General features: G+C 39.9%; 2 protein-coding genes across 5 annotated transcripts in view; one reads left to right on the top strand and one right to left on the bottom strand.

The window, feature by feature from the left end:
- Positions 1 to 152: 152 nt before the first annotated feature.
- Atac3 (Ada2a-containing complex component 3) lies at positions 153 to 7,707 on the bottom strand. 4 transcript variants are annotated; one of them, XM_022061775.2, is made up of 9 exons: positions 7,570 to 7,707; positions 6,425 to 6,519; positions 5,692 to 5,880; positions 4,641 to 4,838; positions 3,561 to 3,900; positions 2,996 to 3,085; positions 2,422 to 2,559; positions 1,579 to 1,865; positions 153 to 756 (listed from the first exon to the last, which is right to left on the bottom strand). In XM_022061775.2, exons 2-9 carry the CDS (start codon positions 6,482 to 6,484, stop codon positions 586 to 588), a joined length of 1,473 nt encoding a protein of 490 aa, XP_021917467.1. In that variant the 5' UTR covers positions 6,485 to 6,519; positions 7,570 to 7,707; the 3' UTR covers positions 153 to 585. The 4 variants fall into 4 exon arrangements, with proteins under 4 accessions (XP_021917467.1, XP_021917469.1, XP_021917470.1 ...); XM_022061777.2 differs by lacking the exon at positions 7,570 to 7,707 and adding an exon at positions 7,334 to 7,468; XM_022061778.2 differs by lacking the exon at positions 7,570 to 7,707 and adding an exon at positions 7,077 to 7,233.
- A 1,715-nt stretch (positions 7,708 to 9,422) lies between these two features.
- The window catches only part of Eip78C (Ecdysone-induced protein 78C), a 78,570-nt gene continuing 61,906 nt past the window's right edge, over positions 9,423 to 26,086 (top strand). Inside the window, exons 1-2 of the mRNA XM_087343001.1 lie at positions 9,423 to 9,613; positions 14,718 to 14,821. Coding sequence (XP_087199127.1) covers positions 9,564 to 9,613; positions 14,718 to 14,821 — 154 coding nt within the window. The 5' untranslated portion in view covers positions 9,423 to 9,563. The remainder of the gene's footprint in view (positions 9,614 to 14,717; positions 14,822 to 26,086) is intronic.

Genomic DNA, 26,086 nt, shown 5'->3' on the forward strand with positions numbered 1-26,086 from the left:
TCACTTAATATTATATTACTGTGCTGTTCCTTATGAAACTCAAATGTTATCAATCAGCAATTATTTGAATGACTGCATATCATTAAAAAATAACATGCAGGAAAAAGATTCAGATGCTGAATATTACAGAAAGGGAAAAAAATGCTACAGGCTTCACCAATTTAATTCTCTTTATTTAAGAAACTCATTGAAGAGTGAAGTTCTTTCAGATTTCATGTCACTTTACAAAAATTGACGGTGAGTAGGTGACAAGGTGTCTTCATAAATTATTGTTATTGATAAATGGGCATGCAAAAAAGGTTGCTGCTATACAAGTTATAACAAGAACATATGTCAACAAGGAGTCATCCATATCTTACGGAATGATGATTCACAGTTCATATCACTTCAGCTGTTAAACTGTTCAATTGCTGTCAACCGCACAGCAATCATTTTAACGAACAACTACACAGTCTGTAATACAGAGCTAGAGCAGAACCGTAATTTTATTTCTATGACAAACATGTTCCGCAGTGTTGTAAGAACTTGATGTGGCAGTACAGCAGCTTGTAGTTTCACAGTTCTCCTCTAGCCCTACACCTGTTGCTATTTTGCTTGTGTTATGCTCTGCAACTGCTGCTTATACTCCTCAGCTTCGCGCTCCTTACGACTATATAGCTTTTTGTACTCTTCCGCCTCCCTCCGTGCTTCCTGCAGCTGTCGTTTGATAGTTGCCAAGATATTTACAGGAGGCACTGACACTGTCATATTGTTCACCTGCGAAAAAGATTACACAGATAATTTAACTTTTCTTTGATTCAATATGCACACATTCTTAATACTGGATACTGGGAACGACCCGTTCTTCAAGTGCCTGAGCACTGCGGGTCCCAACTTTTTTTTTCCCCGCTCGTTTGTTCTATGGACATTCGGTAGAACTCCTTGGACAAGGGATCAGCCCGTCGCAAGGCATCTACCTGTACACATGACAGCACGACACAGAAAAACGCCGACAAACATCCATGGTTTGAGTGGGATTCGAACCCACAGTCCCGGTGACCAAGCGGCACAAGGCCCACACCTCAGACCGCGCGGCCACTGTGGACCCCCACATTCTTAATAATGATATTTAACCTATGACAGAAAGTAAAAGAATATCAACACAACTATTTACAACAGATTTTAAGAATGACAACTTATGGAATTCGTTGGAAAGCTGATTGACTACCACCCTACAGGAAGAAAAAAGACGGCTTGAGAGCCAAAGAGATGGAAGGATCAATTTGAGTAACCTTGAGAATGAAGCAGGTCAAAAGGCTTAAACCCTGCAGCTACCATTACAATTCTAATAACAATTCTTGACACTACAAACAACATATAGATCCACTGTTTTTCTGAAAACCAGATGGTTATGGCACAGTAAGGGTAAGTCCTCAGCCCATGTTTGGATTTCCAAACTGCTTGTAATGTCATGGACTTTTATTACACGATTAACTATTTCATTAGCGTCTAAAATGTGATCCTCTCTACTGCCATAAATGCAGACTGAATTTCAGAAAATGCATAGATGAAACTATACAAATTAATGTCAATACGCACTGTACTTCTGGAAGAAGTGGAGACAGGTACGCCTGCTCTAGCCACCAGTATTTTGGTGGGAGGGCCACCAAGCCCATCAGGATCGACCCGTTTCAGAATATTGGGCCCACTCTTGCCAATGAGCTGCCCTGTACGAATGGTAATCACTTTCTTCTTTGCTGTAGCAGGTAATGTTATGGGCATGGCTTTGTGTTGGACTACAGCTGCTGTGTTGCCACTTACAGTCTTACAGTGGCCTGTATTACTTGTGTTCCCCTCCGTAAGATTCAAGGCCAGCTTCCCTGCTTCTGTGGAGCAGAATAAACAGGCCACAATATCAGTTAACATTGTGTAGAACAAAGCGCAGGAGTGATACATATCATACCAGCAGAACACAACCTTCTTCTGTTCATGAGGTAAGGTCAACAATCACCTCTTTAACTAAGAGTCAAACATTATGCTATAGAATACCTCATCTAATGTCCACCAGCTTAAAAACCATTTCAAACTCTGTACAAATCAGCAGGTAAATTTTTAACATTGTTAAGTTTCTTTGTTTCAATGAACAGTTTTGATCAAATGGTCATCAATAGCTAAAATGCATGCAATGCTACTCAGAGGCTTCCTACATTTCTTGAACAACCTACTTAACCAACTCAATGGTAGCGTTTTCCTTAAGCAGGTTATCACTGCCCAAACAAAAATGTCACTCTTATAGAACCTGAAAGCTTGTAACTGTTAAAACAAATTAACATTCATTTTAACCAATCTTGAATCAGTTACAACCAAAATTTGTTTTAATATTATCCTTCCATTTTATCCTCACTCTAACAGATGTGTTGACTGTCCAGTCTGTTACGTCACCTGTCAGCACCACAGTCTGTCCACTCTCCACAGCCGATGCTACAAGTGTGGTGTCATCTGCGGGTAACATTGTAATACCGTGTGCTTGCAGCAGTTGCAAAGTAGCACTACCTTGAAGTTTCTTTTGGTATGAAGAGCCTGCAACAGACACTGCGCTCAGTATTATGCAGTGAAATGCCACTGCGTGTTGCTTGTTGATATTTCTTCATGTGGCTGCCATTTTGCATATGCAATATAATTAACCTATTGTGTATTCATTATTACTAGTTACAAATTCAGAATATTTAAAGGAATGTAACCCCAATGTTAACCGATTACCATCAGCACTATATTATTAAACAGTTACTATCTGGAATAAAAAAGTAGGCGTAACCTTACAGCACAAAACTCAACTGAAAAGTATTATCCAATTTCCCCCAGTACCATCTTTACAACAAACCATCAATTTCAAAATCCTTTACAAAAATGTGTTGTGTAAAAATTATATCTTAGCATGTGAAACAACACATAAACCTTCCTGTGGACTGTCATGGGGGATAGACCTCCTGGTTTAATTCAAAATTCAGAAACATACCTGTGTTAAATGACATCTTATCTTTCTTCGGAGGCTGTGCCGAGAATTCCTGCCGCCTCTCGAGTGGAGACGACTGTGATGATGCAGTTTCTGTAACAGAAATGTGCATCTAACTTATTTAGAGTTAGATTCGATTCTTTTGTTTTACGACATGTGACAATAGAAAGACAACACAATGACAAAGAACCGAGAAAGTATTCTTGACATTCCCTCAGCATTCAAGCATCTAAATTATCTGAGACCAATGAAAAAACTTTTAAATTCACAAAAAATGCATGCTTGGACTGATACGACTGTAACTTCTACTGTTAACGAAAATAAGTTTGAGCATTCTAAGTCCTATAATCTCTTCAGAATATAAATGTAAGAGAAGTGGGAGAATTAACAAATCACAGAGATAGTGCCTTATACACGAATATTTGTTTCAAAGAAGTCTTCAATTTTCTATATCTTAATGAAATCATAGATGAATGCTAATTATATTCATTATCATGTACACCCTGCTACTAACGCAAATGTACAAATAACTGAACTGAAGTCAGGCAACCTGTGACATGACACTGACCTACAGTGAAGGAAGAAGTGGTAGAAGTTTGGACCTCTTCCTGGTGGGAAGGAGTCGGCACCTGTGCCAATTCAACTGCAAGGCTCTGAGTGGCAGCTAGTGTTGCCTCTTCCATAGCCTGCTGAGTGGCTGAAGCTGACAGTGACTGGAGAGGTGACAATCGTTCTGCAGCTGACTGGAGCAGCTGCACAATGTCGTGGCGATTGTTGTCGAGTGCAATGTGGAATGCGGTTTTGTCAAACTTGCTAACCTCATGGGGGTTAGCCCCGTTCTGCAGGAGTACCTCCACAGTGCCCACATGCTCACGTTCCACTGCCCAATGCAGCGGGGTCATGCGCAGCTGTAACATAACATTCATGAACTTACAAAATTAAAATAAACCAATAACATGTTCTTTACACATAGCGCTATCTGTTTATCTCCCAGATCAGACGAAATGTTGTATGAAAAGTATTCACCCAAAGTTAAACATGTTTCATGAATCCAGGCATTAGGCTGCTGGTTTAATTCATAACCTAAATTCTGTTTGGCAGAAATATTGAATTCTATCTAATACTTTTCTAAACAATGCCCACATCATTCAAATATTCCAAGGATGCAAAACTATTTAAGACCTTAACCTGATACTATTCTTTAAATTCCACACAGTTTATTTTCTTTAGATTATGTCTTTCAACATCCGAGTTTATGCATTATTCATTTACTTACTGACAGCCTCTCCCTAACTCTTGTAATCACCAGATAGTCGTCATTAGTATCACAGTGAGCGACTTTAAAAGACTGGATGTATTATTGAATGCCATCCTTTATCTACCTACTTCCTAATAAAAGATGTCCTTTGTATTATCTCTTTCATATCCAATGCATGCAAGCTGAGGATGTGTCATGCCATAGTGACAAAGGACCCACTTAATCTTTATTAGGCATAAAAAATAACCTACATATGAACAAGGTAGCAGTTGATCCTAGTAGCATACTATTAAATAGTTAACCCTGAACTTAAAGTCCAGCCAGCAGCCCTGAAGCACAGGGCATAATAAGGTTTAATATATAGCTTATTTCATATCAACAATGCTTCACCATGTCCTTGGAATCAACTTCTGCTCCATGGGCTAGCAGCAACTGTACAATGGCAGTGTTGCCTTCCTGAGCTGCAACGTGGAGTGGCGTGCGTTCAACTTTTGTTCTAGCATCACGTGATATCCCAGCTCGTAGGAGTACTTCAGCTGTAGTGGCATGACCATACTGAGCTGCCAGATGAAGTGGACTCGTTCCCAGCTGTCAGCAAAAACCGCTACTTACTACCTCAGAAGGTTTTAATCTACGTTACTTAATCCTGAATTTATTCCGCTCTCAAAATGGTCCTCGTTTGTCTTTGTTGCTGTCATATTGGAAATTTAAATCGACAGAATAAATTTAACATTTAGATAGACAGGGAAATTAAATATTCAATGAAGGCAGACTTAGAACAGTAAGACTCAGATATCTTCTATAGAAAAATCATCACTTTTAAAACATATTTCACCAAATACTTCCAAATTTAAAACTGATGCTAGCTGAATATAAACACAAAAATTCTAAACAAATCAAGTATTTTTTTTGCATGCAAGTGGTATCCTTCAAAAGAAATATTTTTATCATTCACACCTAAATCTGATTCCACAAACCACAGAAACAGATAACTGCTAAGCTGGTCAAGAAAATTTCATTCCTATTATGGAGACTCTATGATCAATACCATGCTCACAAGATCCAACCAATAAAAATGGAAAATATATGATACTTTGTAACTGAACCTTATCATGTAACACAAAGTAAGATCTGTTGGGGATTCTACTGTATTACATATATAAACTCAACCTACAATTTCTAAAAGTATGGCCTTAAATTTTTAACATAAGTGGAGAGTTCAAACTTTCTTTTTCATCTACACTGACAACATGTCTACTATGTGGTTATGATGTAGACTTTGTGAGGAAAAGCAAAGACTGTGTCACTCAAGAATTTGTTCCAACTGCATTACACGTTACTTAAAATGTGCCATGCATCAGGAGAACTCTTGAATAATGTCTCTCTACTAAATTTGACTTCAAGCCATTCTGTTTTGAATAACAACAAACTGCGGACTTACCCAGTCGGTAGTAAATGGTGCTCCTTTGCTCATGAGAAGTCGTACTTGCTCTGTGTCACCTTCCTTGGCACTCAGAAGCAGCCTCTTGCCCAGTTCAACCAATGACAATGCAGGAGCACATGGGCGCACTGTTGTGATACTGCCAGCGACATCCATGTTGCGAACTGCCATACCCTTGCTGCTGTAAGTCTGCATAAGCAACATGACTGGTCACAACTGCTTTTAACACAAGGCATTTAGTATAAAGTTTATAAAACAGCCTATAATTTCAAGTAAATGTGACTTGTGCCCATTGACAAGTTTAAAAATGTGTAAACAATTTTGACTGGAAAGCCTGAAAAGAAGATAATACATGAAACAGATGGAGGACAACTTTTTTTAAAAAACTAAAAAACAAAAAACACACACCACCATTAGAGGTAGCATAGGCAACATAAAACAAACTCCTACTCATATATTTATATTTAAAATACAATTCAAAGAACTTCTCTCACTCAAGTGAGTTTAAATGACAACATTCCAATGGCAGTAACTGATATGTATACTTCTTGATTAAGAGCTACATACACTTCTTATCATTAGCTATTAATTTACAATGCTAAAATGTGGTGCATTTTAAATTAAAAATCTATTACATTTAGAAACATTTTATGATGAGAACAGAATGGAACATACTTGAAAGTGCTCAACATTAGAGTAGTTACAGCATGTTTTGCCATCACATAATACTTACAGGGATAAGCATAGTAGGGTCCAAGGATTCAACTTCTTCAGTAGCCATAATTGCTTGCATTCTGTAGCCGAATTATATCTGAAGGAAGTAAGTACCTAGAAATAGCAGACAGATGTACCATTAACAAAATTATGTATAACTGCTTTCTTCAATACATAAATATATATATATAAATTCTGACTTACACAGTATAAACACAAGGCACAAACATGACCTCCATATGGCAAATGCTAATCTCGCCAGTTATAAGAAATGTATTATGCAGAAATCAAATTATTCAATACTCCTCCATCAAAAATATTTAAGCAGGTACTAACTATTATCTCTTATCTCACACTGTGTAGCCTGCAGAATTTACTTCAACAGAAAATCCATGTGTTAAAATTTCTGTAGATATTGACATAATTACTTTGCTCTGTATAATATAGTTTCAAACTCCGTGTTTGAACTTGAACTTACGATGAGTGCATGCAACATGTCCTACATCATTGGCTTAGTCCTATAAAAAGTGTATAGAAAATAAATAAATTATAATTATGATTCTTTGTTTGCAGAACAATTTACTTCAGTTGAGGGTTCGTAACTGTTGCAAATATTTCCTTGGCATTATTAATGTGAATATTCTTATAAAATGTCTGCAGGTGGCTCTTACAAATGTTTATATTTATGTTGGTATAAATAACTGAATTAGCATTATGATGTGTTCCATATACTTTGCTGGGTGCAATGTAGGAACTAAGACCAGTAAATAAATTGCACCCTACTCTAATGCAGCAGTTTATATCACATAACCTATCATTTTCTGGTCATACTGCGTGACCTACACTCTCATTGAATATAGTAGTTGTTGGGTTCTGATTCGACACATTTCGTAATATAATTGGGAAGTATAGCATTAATTTTACAAACATGTAACAAGGAGCTACATATATAAACATTGTATCACATGTTACTGCATTGATTCGCATGTGAAAATATATATCTATTAAACATAATTTCCTGTGGACAGGATGTTTTCATTATCGCCATTTTGGAACCACACTTCCTGTTCCTGTTCCAAAACGGAAGTCATTTGCTATAGGGTCTGATAATTTTTCAAATTTAAAAGTAGCTGGTATATTATTGATTAATATACCAATACTCACCAGAGTTCTTGATGCTTTCAAATCATCTTTCACCTATATTCGAAGTTGATGCAACGTGCCAACACATCACAATGAATGCTACCCAAGCCACCGCCTTCTAAGTGGTGGAACGTCATTTCACTTTTCACCTGCTGCCTGCTTAAGAATACCAATATTTTAAGTTTGGTATTAATGCACACATAGATGGCAGCAGTATAAATTGTGCAGCCAATGCTAAAATAGATGGCAGTACCAACATTTATTAGTATCTATGCAAATCCGTGAAATATGCACACTACATTCATGCACGCTTATCCCACTTGCGCATGCGTATTTAATCTCCAGTGAAGTCCATCTGTACGTATTTGAGAACTCGAAAATAGCTGGGTGGATTGACATTAAATTTGGTACGGACGTTATGTCATTCGAGGAAGATACAAAAACCGTACTTAATAATTTTCCACTGTTGGTAAAAGAAACATGACTGATTCGTGAAAGGTGACGATGAAAATAAACACACGCGCATGACGCCTCTGCTGACGTCATAGCCCATGATATCTGTGCGTATGTAATAATTCGAGAATGGCCTGATGGATTTTCATTAAATTTGGTTTGAACTTCATGCCAACGGAGATTACTCCAAATCCATATTTCTCAAGTTCTAACAATTGATAATACCAACTTGACAAATGAGGATGCCATTACCCATGGCCTGAGCATACGTGATGACGTCATCGTCCTTGATGGTCACTGGCCTTAATGAAGGTTGTCTCTGGAGAAGTCTGTGTACTCATGCATTAACTCTTAAATGTACGCGTTTTCAGGAAATGTTGGAAGACATTATGACACCGATGACTTGTGCATAATTGTCCTTGAAAAGTTCACAGAAGCCAGGCCACTGGTCCGGCCGCTGTACTGACCTAAATGAGTCCAGTGCACACGTTCAAATAAACACGTGTTCAAAATGTCCACTCAATTCAGATTATACACAATGACCTATTCACTTAATGAAAATATTATTTACTGGTTTTGAATTTGACATTTTTAATAAAATAATTAGGAAGTGTTGGATTGATTTTATAAAACGGAGATATTGTTCCAGTCTATTCGCCCTCTACAGATGCATCAACTTATAGACATAATTTCGAACAAAATTGTCGATAAGGATTTCTGAACTTACGTTATCATGTAACGTAAGTTAAGTGAACAAATAGCAGGCTTGAAGGTTTTGAATTTAGACTGTGTTCTTTAGAGCAAAGAGACAGAACTGCGTTAAGTATTGTAGATAAGGAGGTTTGTATTAGAACATTTTTCATGACGCGCCAGTTTATAATCCCAACCAATGCTTTGTTTTAATTATTCTCAGAAAGTTATTATTTTATTAACCCTTCAAAGCCCAGTGGCAAACTATGAAAAAAAATCAAGTCAGGGTAGCATGCAACATGACCGAGATTTGAATTAATGCCTCCTGAATGCAAGTCTGCGGCGTTACTGCTGTGGAAAGCTGCTCAGGTTTGTTTGTTATTTGTGCAGAATTTATTTATCTACAACAACGAGTTCAATTTCAATAACTTTTTAAACTTCCAGGCAGGATTTCTGCGAGACAGACGACACCAAGAGTGAAGGCTGCGATCCAGGAAGCTGCCGCAGGAGTTTGTTTACCTGCAGAACAACGATGACAGCAGTAACACACATGGAGAAATCGATCGTCTGCGCCAGGTAGAACACACGACAGCCGAGTACGGCTACCAACCTGGAGAAGCATCTGGGGTAGAAAGAAAAAAGTGAGAGTGCTGTAATATTGTTCACTGGTGCCATGCGCAATAAAGCGAGGACGTCCCGACGCCGGGCGTCTGTCCTGGGGTTGCTTCTCACATCAGTGTAGTGAGCGCAAGGCGCGGAAGCCTGACGGGGCCACGTTGTTGCCCGCCGTTCGATGTCGCGTGTGTGTGTTGTGGATACAGTGTGAGCTATGGGTGGACTCTGAGGATGCCAGAAGAGGGCGTAGCGACGACATGGAGCCCTCCAGCTCATCTCCTAGCCCTCCCAGCCCTTCCGCCACCAGGTAAAGGTCGCGGGAAACGTTTCACATCGTCTCCGACTAGTTTCCTTAACCCTTTGAAGCCGAGCCTCGGCTAAATATTATTTTAAGGATTCAGGCCGTACCGAAAAGAAAACACGACACTTCACCGTTACAAAGAGCAACTGGTTAACGCTGTTTAAGAAAATAATTGCTGTTTACAGAGAGAATAGTTTTAAATACGCAAATAATTACACTCTGTAGGCTCTTTATGTTAATATGTTTATATATGAGTGGGTTGAGGATCAGTCCCTTGGCAGTGCAGTCTGAAATGACCCTACTGTACCAGTAGCTAGTGAAGAATAGGAGTTTAGGGACGGGGAACATTGAAGTACTGCTCTGGAATTGAACCCAAGCCGGCAATCAAGTCCCTGACCTGTGACACGGTTTTGAAATATTCCGAACTTTTTCCACGCAGTTTTAAACGTAGTGGTGACGCCTTTAAATGTGTAATCGCGAGGTACTCAGATCATATCTCAGCCGGATTATCCTATTCATCACTTCCGTGATTTTCTAAACCAGGGATCGCCAAACTTTTTTTTTGTAATGGGGAACTAGGAGGATTTTTTTTTCTGAATGTCATGGTTTTGTATTATTATTTTCATTTGTTTCTTTTACACCGTCTGTGTATAAAAAAATCATAATCACTAGGTTTCGAAGGATAGATCTTCCTTCGTCTTCCGTAGAAACTTTTCTGTTGGATCTGATAGATCGAGATACTCTCGATCTGTGGGAAGATCTCACCCTTCTTGACTTTATTTTCCTAATAAGATTTCGTGAACAGTATAAATTATGGAGCTATGGAGTTCTTCATTACATGGTTTTCTCTACACTCCTGTCACTTCTCCGTAACACAGTGTTCTCAAAGGCCCTCAATCTGTGTTCTTCAGGAACCCCAAACTCCGAAAACTAATACGGCCATGAGTCATCACCCCAACCCCATATATTCCAGCACGTAGCCTCGCCTTTGCTCTGTCCGTACTAAGTCACGTTACCGACCGAGGTATCGCAGTTCATGTAGATACGAAAATAAGCGCAAATTAAGAGTACTGAATAGGAGGAGGGGGAAAAAATTAATTTGCATACATTCCTATAAAGATTTAAGAAGAGACGCCACATTGTACAAACATCGAAAATCAGCTGTTCTGTAAATGAAGAGACTTATAGAACCGTATAGCCTACTGACGACAACTTCGGAACTTAAGATTGTTTTTTGAATAAAAATTTTCTTCGATATTATCCATCGTCTAGTAAAATATAAAACGTAAAACGACGTTTCGGAGATGGGGCTCTATCTCCGTCTTCAGGTTCCTACTCAGTTGGACCCACTAGATAGAGCTAATCCCTATCTCCGGAACCTGAAGACGGAGATAGAGCCCCATCTCCGAAACGTCGTTTTAAGTTTTATATTTTACTAGACGATGGATAATATCGAAGAAGATTTTTATTCAAATGACTCTTCACCATCGTCAAGAAGTTTTAGATCTGTTAAGATTGTTTGTTTCTTACTTAACACATATCACTTCATTTTTAGAGAATAAAGTACTGTCGATCTGTAAACAGGCAGGCTCGATGATTGACGCAGTGAGTGACAAGCTGTAATAACGCGAAAGTACACTTCTCTGTAGACAAAAGAGTCACGATAAGTTCCCCAGGGATACTATAGGGAATAGGTATACAAAAGCAAACTCCAGTCATACCACGCTCGTCGAGAATGTGATATTTTATACCACACGCGGCATGGATTTATGATCATAGCTTTTGAAGTTCTTATCCGTAGCTTTCTATTTGAAAAAGGTCCATTCTGTTGATTGTTCGGTTATTTATTAACGCTGTTTCAAAAGCGGGCGATATACGCAGTGTCCAGTGAATTTACGTCAATAAGAGGTGCGATCGGAAAGTTTCAAGACTGTGTCAATAGCGGGCGAACCGGATGTAGTACGAGCTTCTGACTTTAGGGGGTGCGGCCTACATTCATAGTGAATCAGTGTGCCAGCCGGCATCATCGAATTAGCATTTGCTTCTTAGTTACGGGCGTTTTGGTAGTGCATTACACCGATCCTCCTGCGATTTCGGAATGGCGTGTGCATCAAATTTTGCCAAAGACTCGCCAAAACGGCTACGGAAACCTATGAAATGCTAAAGCAAGCATTTGGGGAGTCCGCAATGGGTCGTGCACAAACTTTTGTGTGGCATTCACGTTTTAAAAATGGCCGAACCTCTGTCGATGATGACGAGCGTTCTGGACGACCATCTTCGAGCACAACGCCCGAAAATGTTACGAAGATTCGGCAGGCCATTCACGAAGATCGACGTCGTACCATCAACGACTTGTGCGACATTGTTGGGATAGGCTATGGGACCTGTCAGCTGATTCTAAAGGAAGAACTCCACATGCGACGCATCATGACAACGCGCCAGCGCACACCGCCCTCAAAGTTCGGCAGTTTTTGGCCTCAAACACCATGGCCGTCATCCCGCACCCTCCTTATTCGCCGTGTGACTTCTTCCTCTTCCCAAAGATGAAAATTCAGCTAAAGGGAAGGAGATTTGAGACGATAGAAGAGATTCAGGCAGAATCGCAGATGGTGCTTGACAGGCTGACAAAGAAAGATTTCCAGGGATGCTTCCAGGCTTGGCAGCGGCGCTGGGATCGTTGTGTTCACTCCCAGGGGAACTACTTCGAGGGTGATGGATGAATTTAATACCTGAGATAAGTGTACGGGTTTTTATAGGCGCAGTCTAGAAACTTTCCGATCGCACCTCGTACTTCAAGATTTTATTCCCAGTCGGAAATGTCAGATGAACTTAGGTTCGATTCTCAACTGTAACGAAGGCGCGGATACAGATTAAAGACTTTTTGAACGACACTCTAGCAGAATGAGGAGTCCCATAATTCAGCAGTCACGAGATGGAGTACCGGAAGGAGCAGTTATCTGACCGATGGATTGGTCGTGGGGGTCCCCAACATATCTTACGTATCGCACGTGTACGGTTACACGAAAAATATGGCGTTTGAATGCAATGTAAGCAGAAGACAGAAATTACTTAATTCAATTTTCGGTTATGAAAAAAGCATGTATGACGTTGATGATACTCGTAAGGTGGGCTGATAAGTGTACTGAAACCGTTCCATTCAGAAAAAAAAATTACAATGACTTGCCTCATGGGGTAAAAACTTTCTAAACAAACGTTTGAGTTTTAGAGGTTTTAAGTTATGTGGACGTATTGTAAAGTGAAACCATTCATTCTTCAGCCCTGAAGATGGAAACAACATGTTTAACCGAAACGTTGGCATCTTCCTACATGTGTACACAGCGTCACAACCCAGAACACGTCAAAATGAAATTACATGACGGGCATATGCAAATAGCCTTTCGACGAAGTTTCTACGGATTCAGAAACATGAGATTTTCCTTCAGATGCACAAGGAAGCTCTATGGACATCATCATTACGCGTGCATTTCAGTCGCTTATGCAGGAGCCTTTGAGGCGCGTGAAGCTGTTTTTCATGTGTTCACAAAATCACGGTTTTCATAATTACGAAATGTGTTCATGACTTCAAAGGGAGCGGTGATTCCAATGAACACCGAAAGTTCTGCAGGTGTACAGTAAAATACAGTCTACTTCACTCGTAAACACAAAGCTATGAGGTAAAGGAACTGGGAAAATTAGTTCACAGTTAGTCTACAGCGGTAATTTTATTTTTTTATTTAGTGTTCTGTCTGACGACAGGTCCATATGAACAGGATCCTTCCATCCTTTTCTCGGACTGGGACCTGTTCATATACGTTCTTGGCAGATGATCCAGAAGTGGTTTGCCATTGCCTTCTTCTGTGTGTGAATGGAGTAATTGTTGGGATGCCACGGAGGAAAACTCCGTGTTGCCTAGACCACGGCCTTGCCCAACACAAGTTATAAATTCGGGCACCCCCGACAATCGAACCCGAGACCCCAGGATTACAAGGCCAGCGTTCTAACCGCTAGACCACCTCATCTTATTATTATTTAGTGTTCTGTCTGACGACAGGTCCATATGAACAGGATCCTTCCATCCTCTTCTCGGACTGGGACCTGTTCATATACGTTCTTGGCAGATGATCCAGAAGTGGTTTGCCATTGCCTTCTTCTGTGTGTGAATGGAGTAATTGTTGGGATGCCACGGAGGAAAACTCCGTGTTGCCTAGACCACGGCCTTGCCCAACACAAGTTATAAATTCGGGCGCCGCCGGGAATCGAACCCGAGACCCCAGGATTACAAGGCCAGCGTTCTAACAGCTAGACCACCGTGGCGCAGTAAAGGATATACAAAATTCTCAATGCGGCACGTAACCATCAAGCACAGTCATAAAATATATAAATATATAAAATAACACATTTTACCAGTCCTCGCCCCGCCGCTGCTGAAGTCCATCTACAAAATTCAGACTTTGCTCACACATTCGCCTGAAGATTACAATATACGGAGAAATTACTTCTGCCATTTGTTTTGTGGAATTGTACAAGATGGTCTTATGCAATTATATAACATCATAAACTGTATAAAAAAGCTACGGAAATGCCCGGACCCAAGGGATATTAGAAAACAGAATTGTGGAAATTATATACAAGGAAATTCATAATTTATAATCCCAGGATACTATTTCTAGAGTCCGTAAATCAATGCCACCAAGTGTGAGGTCCTGTTTAACATTTCGTAACATGTTGCATTTTTACAGTACAGAGCCGTTAGTCCGCCGCCCACCCCTTGTCGGCTGTCCTCAAAGGCTTATTCAACAGCTACCGTCATATTTGTAAGAATTATCTTCCATCTCCCACCAGAGATCAAGTGTCTCTCACTTCTCCACCAACACTTTTCTGTCCTCTCTGCTTCTACTCTTTTGCTATCCTTCCTAATCCTCTCTCTTTTCTCGTCTTCAAAGGGTTAATGAGATCTACTCGCGCTTTTAACGATATTTGCCACTTCCGTACGCCGAGCTGTTTCTTGCTCTGATTTGGGCTGCTACGAAGTTTAAATTTGTCCTACACCTTCCGGTGAGGAACCCCGTTCAGCTCCGCCCCGTCGCTTATGTACTTCGTGATGTTGCAGCGTGAAGCACGAGGCAGTGTCTCAATCGGGCTCGGAGCCGTCCAGCCCGCTAGAGGCGTCCAGTCCTGGAGGCAGCGTCGGGACGCAGTCGAGTAGGAGCGCCGGTAAGTTCAGAAAAGCAACCACTCTACTACAACTATTGTCATCAGATTTTAAGTTGTATCTGTTTTTATATGCCTGTATTTTAAAATGACGCGGATTCATGTATAAAGATACGTATCTATGACCTTGAATAAATTGTTTCCCCCTTTTGGGACGAAATTTTGAGGTGTGACGTCACACGACTTTGATACATTAGGGTTTACCGCGAGTGAAAAAAAAGTTTGTGGACACTGATGTAAGCTTTCGCGTACATAAGACTGCGCAATGGGTGATATACAATTCTCGGAATTAACTTATTTTCGTGAAGGTACATTCCATACCTAGATAACGCGTTGTTTAGGAACAGTGTTTTGTTTCTCAGCTGTCGCGAGATTCTTTCGAAATTACGCGGATACAGTTACTGAAAAAAGTCACGTGTCCAGATGTACCAATGAGAACGGCAGTTAATAAAGTGAAGACGAGACAATTGTCCGTTGTAATTGCTTCCGGGGGAGGGGAGGGGGGTGAGAAATGAGGCGAAGACTTACATCACCGATGAGAGAAAATTCTGGAAAAAACGAACAAGTTACACAGGCCATTTCATAATTACTCACTACAATTTTATAAAATACTTGAGTCAAATCTCAGACTAGACTAGCTCCATCGTCAGGGTAACTTACTCTGATGAAGGAAACGGAGCTATTTTTCGAAATGTTGGCATTTGATAGAACACAGACGTCTGAGAAAATTTTATAACATTCATACGCCGTGAGAATATTTAAGTCTTGCATGATCTCAACAAATTCGTTCGCCATTGCATGATGACCTTTGACCTTACATCCCATAAACACAACAAATCAAACATTTGTCGTGTTCAGTAGTTTACAGTTTATTTAACGACGTTGTCACTAACTCAGGCTACATAGCGTCGAATGACATGTTATCAATAAAGCGGGATGGATATGGAAGGAAATTGCCGTGGCCTATTTAAGGGTTTATCCTGGCATTTTCCTGGGGGAACAAGTCATGATAGCTGGTATTCCGGCAAAAATTTAAACCCATGACCTCCCGAATACGGAGTAGAAGCGCTAACCACTCCGCTGTAACCCTTCAACTCTGCATGGCCAAGTGATGACCCCTTCTGGGTGTCATCTCTGTTCTACCGGAGAATTTCAATGTCCTTAACATCACGGAAGTACAATCTCAGTTAAAATCATTGCGTCATTTGGTCTGATCCCTAGTTTCTAACCCGTACTAATCGCATCCATTAGGGATCGAATAAGAACTATTTGCGAATTCAGTGGGGGGTGCAGGGGGGGGTGCAGGGAGAGCTGGTGTGCGGATCGTAGCGCTGCCAGGGGCAGGCAGCAGCACGCTCAATACAGCTGGGATCTCCCGTTCAGTCGTCGCTTTCAAGTAGAAGCTCCACGTCTGGCGTTAAAGTTGATGGCCAAAGGACGCGTTGCATTGTGGGAATCCCACTGCCACACAAAGCTTGCCTTCCAGACCGCCACTGACCACAGAGACAAATGGGAAACGTACGATTTGAGGTTTTCACGGCGGTGAGTCTGAAGATATATAGTATAGTCTGGTAGAAATCTACCGACGTTTCAGAGGTCCTTGCTGCCTCCATCATCAGGGCGATGACTCATCTGAAACGCTACTTAATGACAACCTCGTCAGTCTTATTTGCACACGCGGTAACAAACGGTATCCTGCGTCCAGATATGCAAATGACATGTTGTTGGTAATGTATATTCTGGTGAAAACTGAAATTTCGTAACAAAACAAGGCACAGGACAGTTACGTTGCAACCACGATATCTGAGAGATGGAAGTGTTATTCTGGTTATCAACCGCAGTTTAAGTGCAAACGGACTGAAAAGCTTCTTTCAAACAATATCACGTGACACTTTCGCTGCAAAAATCCTTGTTGAAAATAAAGCGAATTATGACACTCCTGTCCTGTCCACTCGTGAGAGCGAAAAGTTGCATGCGTCAGGCAACTTCAAACTGAAAAATATCAACATGACAACAAGCATCGCGTTCCTGCTTCGTATTGCTGTCCGGTAGGTCTCTCCTTCGAATCTCTGTCTAAGCGACAGGCTGCACTGCCCGAGATTCTCGTGGTTTTTGGAGACCGCTCCCTTCTAAACCGTTCCAAATTCTCCAATCACATATCTTTCTGCTCCGGTAACTTATGAAGATGGCGTCGCAAAGGCTTGCCCGATTTATTCAATAAACTCCAAAGTAATTAAATTGTTACAACAAATTTTATGAATTTTTAATCACCTCGATCAAAATAATCATCTGGGTGAGACTCAAAATTATAAAATTACTTATTAGTTATGATAATCTGCTACGTCTCTTATAATTCAATATTTGTCTTTCCATTTGGACCAGCTCTAAAGCAGGCAATATAAAATCATCTCCATCAGGGAATTTAAACATTTGACATGACATAAATTTATTTCACTATAAGGTACAAACACTTCATTATTCTAACCACCAAATTCAAGTGACACCAAACATATTTTACATTACAAACGACTCGGTGATGTCTGGAAAAAAAACAAATCCTTTTATGCATTATACTAGCTGCCTAGAGGCTGTATCCTAGCAACCACCAGTCGCTGAAGACAAATGGAAACTATACGAACAATAAAAATGACGAAATTATGACTGCAGCGAAAACTGAAGAGTTCATAACACTGCTAAGTTGTGTTATATCTTACATGCGGAGTCTATGCAGCAATGCCAATGTGACTGATACACAGAGGAGCAGGAGTGCCATCACGTCGAACCAGCTCTGGGACCTGCCCACTCGTTACCGGGGGGTAAAGCGGTCGAGAAATGAAGCTGGCCACTTATTTCAATCTAGTAACGAGGTTGAGAATGTGTGGCGCCAGACTGCCAGTACCCCATACACCTTCATAGTATTTTTCTCACGCACAATTTTACCAAAAACTATGACTGAAAGACAGTTCGTTACATGCGCTGCATTTAACGACGTTTTTTTATTATACGAAGGTTATAAAATGTTTAAAAATGGCCATTAGATAACGGATTTTAGGAGGTAGTCGTCTATTTCAAGTTACTATACCGACATTCGCTACGAGAGACTGGGGGAATCCACGAAAATCTTCAGGTTAGGATAATAAATAGATCAGTGGTATTCAACCTGGGGTACGCGTACCCCCGGGGGTACGCGAAGACATCTTAGGGGGTACGTAAAATTTAAAGAAAAAATATATTATTTTATGATAAACACTGAATAACCAGTAATGTAATTTATTTAATTTATTTTAGATGTAGATTATATACTATGTATAACTTGAATTATACACCAACAACTCTGGGGGTACAAAGTTGAAGAGAAATTATATCTGGGGGTACGCGAAGACATCTTAGGGGGCACGTGAAATTTAAAAAAAAATATATATTTTATGATAAACACTGAATAATCAGTAATGTAATTTATTTAATTTATTTTAGATGTAGATTATGTACTTGTATTATACACCAACAACTTTGGGGGTACAAAGTTGAAGAGAAATTATATCTGGGGGTACGAGAACAAAAAAGGTTGAATACCACTGAAATAGATAACACATTCGCCCTGATGATTAGGCATGGTAACGTGCGGCCATAGAAGGGAAAATCTCACTGTTGCGTCACACTTTCTCTTCACGCGACGTAACAAATCACTCGCATTATTTATAGCAACCTCAGCCATAAAGTGCAACTCCATTTTGATTTTCTATGTTACGTCTGTTCTTTTGTTTCTGTTGCGAGCACGTGTTCCCAAGCACGAGTTCACGTGGAAAGTCATTAACTCTCCCGGCATTATTCTTATCTTTGGTTTATTTAATGACAGTGTCATTAGCTCTGGCTATAAAGAATGCCGTACGATAAAATGATCGAAGAATCATGAATCGGAAGGGATGTGAAAGGAATCGGTCGTGGCCTAATCCGAGGTCCTAAACCCGGAATTTTCCTGGAGGCACTGAGGAAAATACGACAATTATTCGCCTGACACGAGTGACAACAAAACCATGTCCCCATTTTTCAGCGGATTATGGGGGGAGGGGGGGGGGTGATCTTATATTTTAAATAAATTTTAAATAACCGTGAAATGGTCCAGAGTGGATACACGAGGCAAAGAGGCGCGATTCTGCGGGGTTAATGCCCTTCGGTTGGTTCCTCTGCCACAGCGCGTTCATTTAAACGTATTATTAGTCTCTTGTTCCTGTGGTTGCTTTTCGTTTGTCCAGTCGTAGCTGCGTTTGGGGAACTAGCCCCGCCTGCCACATTCTCTCATCTCACTTGGTCCAGCAAATCAAGATAAGGGAAGAGGCTGAGAGCCAGTGGCTCACCACTCGGCAACGCGAAACGCGAGGTTCTTACTTAAATCATTACCGCCAGCTATAAAAAGCGATTTGCCCAGGTATTTTTGGCAATGCAGAATGTGCGTTGACTTCATTTTACGGCACAAAACTCACTTTCATCCTCCGCGTAGGAATGATTTTTCTACTCCAGTCCACATTTCACTGTAAACCAGAAAACATCTGAAGAGCGCCCCTGTAAAATTAACAGTACAGAAGGCCAATGTTGAGTAGTTACAATTTGAGAGGGGTATTATCCTCCTCCCAAGCAAATTCCGGGTAAGTACGGTACCTAAAAAAGTATCACGTCAGTAATTAGACGTTCACAATCAGTGTGAATGAATTAATCAAAGCGCATCGTAACATAAACAAAGAATCAAATTTTTTTTTCGCAAATGGTCGTCTGTTGGTTTGTAGTGCGGTGTAGTCTTGTAGATTACCGACGTTTCAGAGGTGCCTGTTGCCTCCATCATAAGGAAAATCACCTAGAAACGTCTGTAAACATGTACCAGATTACACGGCGCAACAACCCAGAAGACAACCATCTTCAGGAACATTTTTATTTAACTGCTAAGAAATGATCAACAATATTAAACAAAATGTATTATGACGTATTATAAAATCTAATATTCATTTAATCTTTCCTTCTCCCCCCCTTTCTGTTTGTATCTTTATTCCATTATTCGTCTCTTCTCAAAGCATAACCAGTGATTTGAAACGTCACAACCAATAACGTGTTTCATTGTTTCGTTTTCAGACGTATTTATTTAAGACAATTGGAAACTCGATCTGACACAATTTCTTATTAACTCACTGCACACTCAACTTACAAATGGAATGGCCTTTCTATTTCTGAACCTCGGCACTGCTAGGCGAATCACTAATGCAGCCAAGGTTTGTTCGCCAGAAAGTAAAGCTATAATCTACGTACATAAATAGAAAAAAGATCGGTAGCTAAAATACGAAAAGATGCAAGATTCAAGAAAAATCAGCACGTATAAGATCTTCCGCGATATGGGGGTCCATTTCTACGTAATTTATCCTGACGTATAGCCCCTACACCTTCTAGAGCTAAAGCAAACAGAAGACTTTTCCTTTTATCACAACCTGTCTCTTTATATGCATTAATCGGGAGCGGGAATCTTCATGAACAATTCATCAACAGCACAAGAGACCGTCCTCGCCTCATCAACAAAACTGCAGGACATAAAGACAGCTAACTGGTCCTTAACTCTCAGACGCCGAAGCTCGCCTAAAAAACATTTAAGAATCCAGTCCCTACCGCAAAGAAAACATAACACTTCACCATTACAAAAATCAGCTGGTTAATATCTAAGGAAATAATCGCTGTTTACACCGGGGAATCATAACAAATACAGAGTTACTGATTACTAAAGCACGTGGTACGTAGCAGAGTTAAAATATTTGAGAGAGACAATAACGTTCAAATGGACCAAAGAGAGAATAAGAACATTACATCAATTGGGGCTTCATAATGTTTACACTTCACCAAACACTATTAGCGTAATAGAAGCCGGAGAATTTCTAATCTTGTACTTTGATAACCACACGTAACCATAACTCACTTCGTGAGAAAATCGACGAATTAATGAACACTTGCCTAACAGCGCGATATACATATCGCTAATTTCGACTGTAAAACAATCGATGAAGTCTGTCAGACGCTAAACCTCGTTCGACTCTGCAAGTTTCGCGGAAATAACGCGACAGACTCGATGAAACTTCTCCTTTATTCCAGAAGTAAACTCAAGAGGAAGTGTAGTAATAGTTTAATGATCTCGACTGTAAATTTATTGAACAATTTCACTGAATTGCTCGCTGTTGTTGTTTTTGTTTTCGAAGTTTCGCACTTGACGGATCGCCTATTCACCGCCTCTCTCTTCTTTTTGCGCGCCCTCCTACATAAATTACCATTATTTTAACACATCCGTGACGTAACATGCCAACGAGGCCAGTGACTTCTGACGTCACGCCATTACAAACTCAAAGTTGCTCTTGGACGGACGGACTGTGATTCTTTCATCGTGGCGCAGCTAACACGTTCGTCCCCTCAAAATTAAACGGTCTCTTCAAGGAGAGGACGCAGACTGAGAGCATTTGGACGATGTGACAGGAGACTGGAGGAAAGTGAGGACGCTGTCTCACTAAGAGGGCGTTTCAAAATACACAAATAAGGTTTAAATTAGGACTACATAGTCGTATGTTAACTCTTTGAAACCGAGGCTTGTGTAAACAAAATTTTAAGAATTCAGTCCGTACCTCAAAGAAACCGCCACGGTGGTCTAGCGGTTAGAACGCTGGCCTTGTAATCCTGGGGTCTCGGGTTCGATTCCCGGCGGTGCCCGAATTTATAACTTGTGTTGGGCAAGGCCGTGGTCTAGGCAACACGGAGTTTTCCTCCGTGGCATCCCAACAATTACTCCATTCACACACAGAAGAAGGCAATGGCAAACCACTTCTGGATCATCTGCAAAGAACGTATATGAACAGGCCCCAGTCCGAGAAAAGGATGGAAGGATCCTGTTCATATGGACCTGTCGTCAGACAGAACACTAAATAATAATAATAACAACCTCAAAGTAAACACATGTCTTCATGACAATTATAAATTAATTGGTTAATGATGTTCAAAGAAATAATCGCTGTTTACACAGCTTCATACGAAACCCTTGGTGCAACATGAAGATATAGATTTTTGAAGCAGGTGGTACATATACTTACCACTGGGTTTACATGACTTTTCTCAGACAGAACAGTTAACTAACTCCTCACTTTTAGACAAAGATGAGGGAAAGTGATATAAAAATAAAGTCAAAAGGTTACTCGCGGGAAAACGACTATGAAACAGGACTGCTGAGTGTTTCCCACAGGGGAAACGATCCAAGAATGCGCGCACAGGAGGGGAGATCGATTTAAAATAAGATGGAGATGTAATCTATCGGCCAGCGAGGGTGAAGACGCAGATGCGAAACGGGCCATATAAATGTGGCGTACGTATACAATGATACGGAAAAGTAGAGCAAATTTTCCCATGAGCTCAAAGTACCAAGAGAAGGGCGCACACGCATTAGGAACTTTAGCCAGAAAGTCTTAAAAGTTACATACTCTATTGGAACTGATCTGAATTAGATATTTCGGATACAGATCATCTGTGGTCCACAGGGCGGAAACAGCTCGATCAATCGTCTTAGGAAGATCCATCATTTGAAGTCGTAATATTTTTTACTTAAATAACATCCAACATATGGCGGATAATGTCCATAGCAAAAATGTAGAATATATATGTAGCCGAGCTGGACGGGGATTGTAGCACGCATGGGGATGAGAAACGAGCGCACAATTTTGATTGAATTACCCTAAAGAAAAAGAAATCACTTTGTGGGGACGTAAAAAGTTTTGGGAAATGTGAATGTCTCACATTTAACATTTTAAAAATATATCAGATAGGATTCAAGATTCGTCAAAAAATAGGACCTCCTATAACACACACACACGACAGAAAAATTTGCGTTTTACTCTCCGCGTCAGCAGGTTTCCATTCTTTTAGATTACAAGCAATCGTATTGCGCTCTGCCACCATATTGATTTTTCATTTCCTATATAAAGTAGAACGAAATAAAAGTACAAGAAACTTGCATATCTAACACTCTAAATCATAAGAGAAAGAGAGAGAGAAAGGATAATAAATGCAAAGAGAAAAAAAAACTACGTCGACAAATGACAGACGTTTTATTTCGTGGGGAAAAAAAGGACACTACTTCAAATAAAGAGAGAAGGGCTAGACGAGGTGACAAAGAGAAAAGCCTCGGCCCAGAGACCGACCATTTTTACTGATGATTTTCATGGTATTCCTCAGGCATTCCAAGAAAATTCCGAGGTATTACCTTAAATCGGGCTTTCTTCCGTATTCAAAAACGTTGGCAATGACCTACAAGACTCCACAGTGTTACAACCCGGAAGACACAATCCGAACAGGGCCAATACCCTCGTGAATGACGCAGTAAACACCTCTGAAACGTCGGTCAATTTATACCAGACTACACGGCGCGACTTCCCAGAAGACAGCCATCTTCACATTCGTCGCCGTTATAACCTGAAACCTCGCACCTTAATCCAACAGCGGAATTGCACCTAGCAATGAAAATAAATAAATAAACACACACCCAAAATGTCAGTAAGGTTCCTGCTCAACACAAGGCGTACAGCTTCATCGGATGTTTCAAATCGTATGCAGAATGTATGAAAGAAAATAAGAAATATTAATTGAAAATGCAAGTGCGCCACACAAACATTTTCCTTTGTTAGTGTACTTCATGGTAACTTACGTTCTCCTGTTGAAGGAACGCAAATAGTTAGTAGAAGATGTTAACAGATGGCAGGGCACGTTTCTTTCACTGATCTTCACAAACTACCAAACAAATCGTCATTAAGAACCAGACGTTTTAGCTATATATATATCTCACGTATAACACGGAAATGGTTAAGAAATCTCAGCTGATATTTTTATAAATAATTTCCAAACAGTTTAAATGTTTCCACAAAGACAACGAATTATTCTGTCTTACTATCCACTGCAATTTCCAGAAATAACATGATGACGAACGACGTACAAATACAACAGTTTTAAACGTATACCACAAATAGTCGAGGTTGACAGGAATGCTTACAAAGACGTTCAATTTCAATTTCAATTTCACACATAATTGTGCCCATAGGTCTCACGACAGCCAAGTAATTTATAAGAATAAACTAGATGCATAACAGTCAGGAACCTAATTTATGGCGTACAATCAGCAGATTTGAAACATCTCGCACTCCGGAGTTGCGTCTTCAATGCTCGCAGGATATTACATACACCTTTCATAAAGGGCTGACTGTATCCCGTCGGCAAGTTAGAACCGGTTACGCGCACTACAGAGTTCATTCACACTGATTCAGGCGTACATGTATTCACGGTAATGATGAACATACTGTGGTTCTCGAACCATTTTCGTCTACAAAATACCCTACCTTGGATACAGAACCGAGTGCTTGGAAGAGAGCTCTGTGGTGTCCCCCGTCAACTTGGTTAGAAAATCGAACGTATGATGTTTTCAATTTGAATACAGAACCGACTATACGGAAAGAGCTCGGTGTTTTATAACTCGGCGTGAATAGAATCCCATTACAGAAAAAATTAATCAGTATCAAAATGGTGATCGCGAATTGTCGGTTGGAAACAATAATTGCGCGATTGAATGTCTGCAGATACTACCGGCATTCCACGAGTTTTTGTATGGCGACAAACATTTTAAAAATATGCAATTTAAGGTTAACATTTAAATAATCTACTTAAATCCAATGGGAGGAGGATATGAACTGGATTCACGTGTCTCGGCGGCGGGCTAATTAAAAGGCGAGAGCATTTATTGGCGAGATCAGCTACCAAGAAGGGCTCCGGTCCTCGTCCGTGGAGTTGGTCAGATGTTATCAAAACAATTTGAATAGAACGCATCTGTGTTCTAAACTGGGGTACGTATATTTTTATTATTGCTACACTACCTGCATAAAATTCATTAAAAACCACTTAATTCTGGAGTCCTGTACGCCCCACTCACTGTCACTCTCGATGATCGCCCTGATGATGGAAGGAGAAAGCACATCTGAAACATCGGGAAACTTCCACCAGACCACACGGTGCTATAATCCAGAAGAAGCCATCTTCGTACTTGTTCCGCTGTTCGAAATTTTTGGAACACGTGATAAAAAAGTTACAGGGCAGTCGGCTTGTCTGTATTATCTCCTAGACCAGTGGTATTCAAATTTTTTTGGTTCGCGTACCCCCAGATATAATTTCTCTTCAATTTTGTACCCCCAAAGTTGTTGGTGTATAATTCAAGTTATACATAGTATATAATCTACATCTAAAATAAATTAAACAAATCACATTACTGATTATTCAGTGTTTATCATAAAATAATATATATTTTTTTTAAAATTTCACGTACCCCCTAAGATGTCTTCGCGTACCCCCAGATATAATTTCTCTTCAACTTTGTACCCCCAAAGTTGTTGGTGTATAATTCAAGTTATACATAGTATATAATCTACATCTAAAATAAATTAAATAAATTACATTACTGATTATTCAGTGTTTATCATAAAATAATATATATTTTTTTTAAAATTTCACGTACCCCCTAAGATGTCTTCGCGTACCCCCAGATATAATTTCTCTTCAACTTTGTAACCCCAAAGTTGTTGGTGTATAATTCAAGTCATACATAGTATATAATCTACATCTAAAATAAATTAAATAAATTACATTACTTATTATTCAGCGTTTATCATAAAACAATTTTTTTTTAAATTTCACGTACCTCCTAAGATGTCTTCGCGTACCCCCGGGGGTACGCGTACCTCAGGTTGAATACCACTGTCCTAGACTACTCAGTGGGGCCAACACAACTGCTAATTCAAACCGAAATTTTCAAATCTTCTAAAAAAAAAAAACGATACATAACATGAGGTGCATATTTAATGAAGATATAAAGTTTTTATTGACAATTTGTATTTATTATGGTTTACATCTGACGAAATATAAACAGAAATTTTAACCACACGCGGTGTCTTAATATGCAACAGTAAATTTATACCCGCAATAAATAAACGTCAGTCCTTACCTCAACGAAAACTCTCCATTACAAAGAAAAACTTTTCTATGCTGTTTAAGGAAATATTCGCTGGTACTGGTTGTTAAAGCATTTGCTAGCATTATTACCAGTGGCTTTTAAAGGGTTAATCAACAAGGTCTGTAATCTCGTATGGCTGAAATATAATCAATCCCTTAGTGTATTTATCAATACCTGCCTTGATTAATTCCCTCACGAATAGTAAATAGTAC

The sequence above is a fragment of the Zootermopsis nevadensis genome, unplaced genomic scaffold (assembly GCF_977971745.1).
Source record: "Zootermopsis nevadensis isolate Lab colony 2312 unplaced genomic scaffold, Znev_1.0 Znev_ptg000004l, whole genome shotgun sequence".
Classification (NCBI taxonomy): Eukaryota; Metazoa; Arthropoda; class Insecta; order Blattodea; family Termopsidae; genus Zootermopsis; species Zootermopsis nevadensis.